The 1,294-nt window shown below is 27.7% G+C and overlaps 1 protein-coding gene across 1 annotated transcript in view; it reads right to left on the minus strand.

The window, feature by feature from the left end:
• LOC107697909 (serine/threonine-protein kinase PINK1, mitochondrial-like) overlaps positions 1–1,294 on the minus strand; it is a 6,377-nt gene that overhangs the window by 1,423 nt on the left and 3,660 nt on the right. Inside the window, exon 7 of the mRNA XM_016498772.1 lies at positions 644–874. Within this exon, the coding sequence (XP_016354258.1) occupies positions 644–874 (231 nt within the window). The remainder of the gene's footprint in view (positions 1–643; positions 875–1,294) is intronic.

Below are 1,294 nucleotides of genomic sequence, written 5' to 3' on the forward strand. Positions count from 1 at the left end.
AAAAAAAAAAAAACTTACAACAATAAAAACATAATAAATAAATATTAACTATTAAAAAAAACTATTTATGCAAATCGGTTTTGTGATCTGAATGAAGGTCATATTTCATTAGGAAAAAAAACATATTTAGCTTAACATTTTAATCTTGATAGTGTTAAAGTACAATTTTATATATATATATGATTGTGTTTTAACACTGTCAAGATTAAAATATTAAGCTAAATATGTATTTTTGTTTTGCATTTTGTTTATGACCTAAATATTTTTTTGTGAAATGTATCCATGTTTTGTAAATGTTGTAAAAAAAATAAAAAAAATAATAAAAAAACTTCGTAATCTTTAATGAAATTAAACAAAAAAACAAACAAACAAATATTTTTAACCCAATTATATAAATATTATTTCAACAATATAAATATTTAATTATATATATATATATAAAAAAAATTGGGTTAAAAATATGTATAATATAAATTATGTAATTATTTAAAATGACAGTAAACATTTTTGTTAATGTTATAAAACATAAAAAATACACTATAAAACTTCAAGCAATCTTTAATGACATGAAACAAAAACAAATATTGTGAACACAATTGCTTTTGCCAGTATATGAGGTAGTGTTTATTGGTGAATATTATACCTTGCAAGTGTTTCTGCATAGCAGCAGCTTCACTACTAGCTGTACATCCTCAGGTACAGCAGCAGGAAGTGGAGGAAGCTGTTTTTCCTGATAAGTGCGTCCCTCCAGCCCCTGTGAGCTGTAGAAGGGGTTCGGCTGACCGAAGAGCTCATAGGCGATGGCCCCTATAGCCCAGGCATCTGCTTTACTGTAATCGATCATCACCCCTGGACCTGGAACTGCTGTGGCCACCTAGATGATCAAGAAAGCATAAATATGCTTCATGTTGATAATATAAAATCTCATGCGTCTCATGTTATACACATATGTTTTTAACATGATAATAAGAAGAAATGATTCTCGAGCAGCAAATCAGCATATTAGAATGATTTCTGAAGGATCATGTGACATGCTGAAAATTCAGCTTTGCATCACAGCAATAAATTACATCTTAAATTAAGCTGTAATAAGTTTAAGTTGTAATAATATTTCGCAAATGACTGTTTTTACTGTATTTTAATCAAATAAATGCAGTCTTGGTGACTTCTTTCAAAAATATAAAAAATTCTTGCTATCCCCAAACATTTGAATGGTAGTGTACAGTACATGCATAAAACACTTTGCAAACTTATGCAGAATGTGCAAAAAATATTATGAATTAAAAAAAAATAA

The sequence above is a fragment of the Sinocyclocheilus anshuiensis genome, unplaced genomic scaffold (assembly GCF_001515605.1).
Source record: "Sinocyclocheilus anshuiensis isolate Anshui unplaced genomic scaffold, SAMN03320099.WGS_v1.1 scaffold78, whole genome shotgun sequence".
Classification (NCBI taxonomy): Eukaryota; Metazoa; Chordata; class Actinopteri; order Cypriniformes; family Cyprinidae; genus Sinocyclocheilus; species Sinocyclocheilus anshuiensis.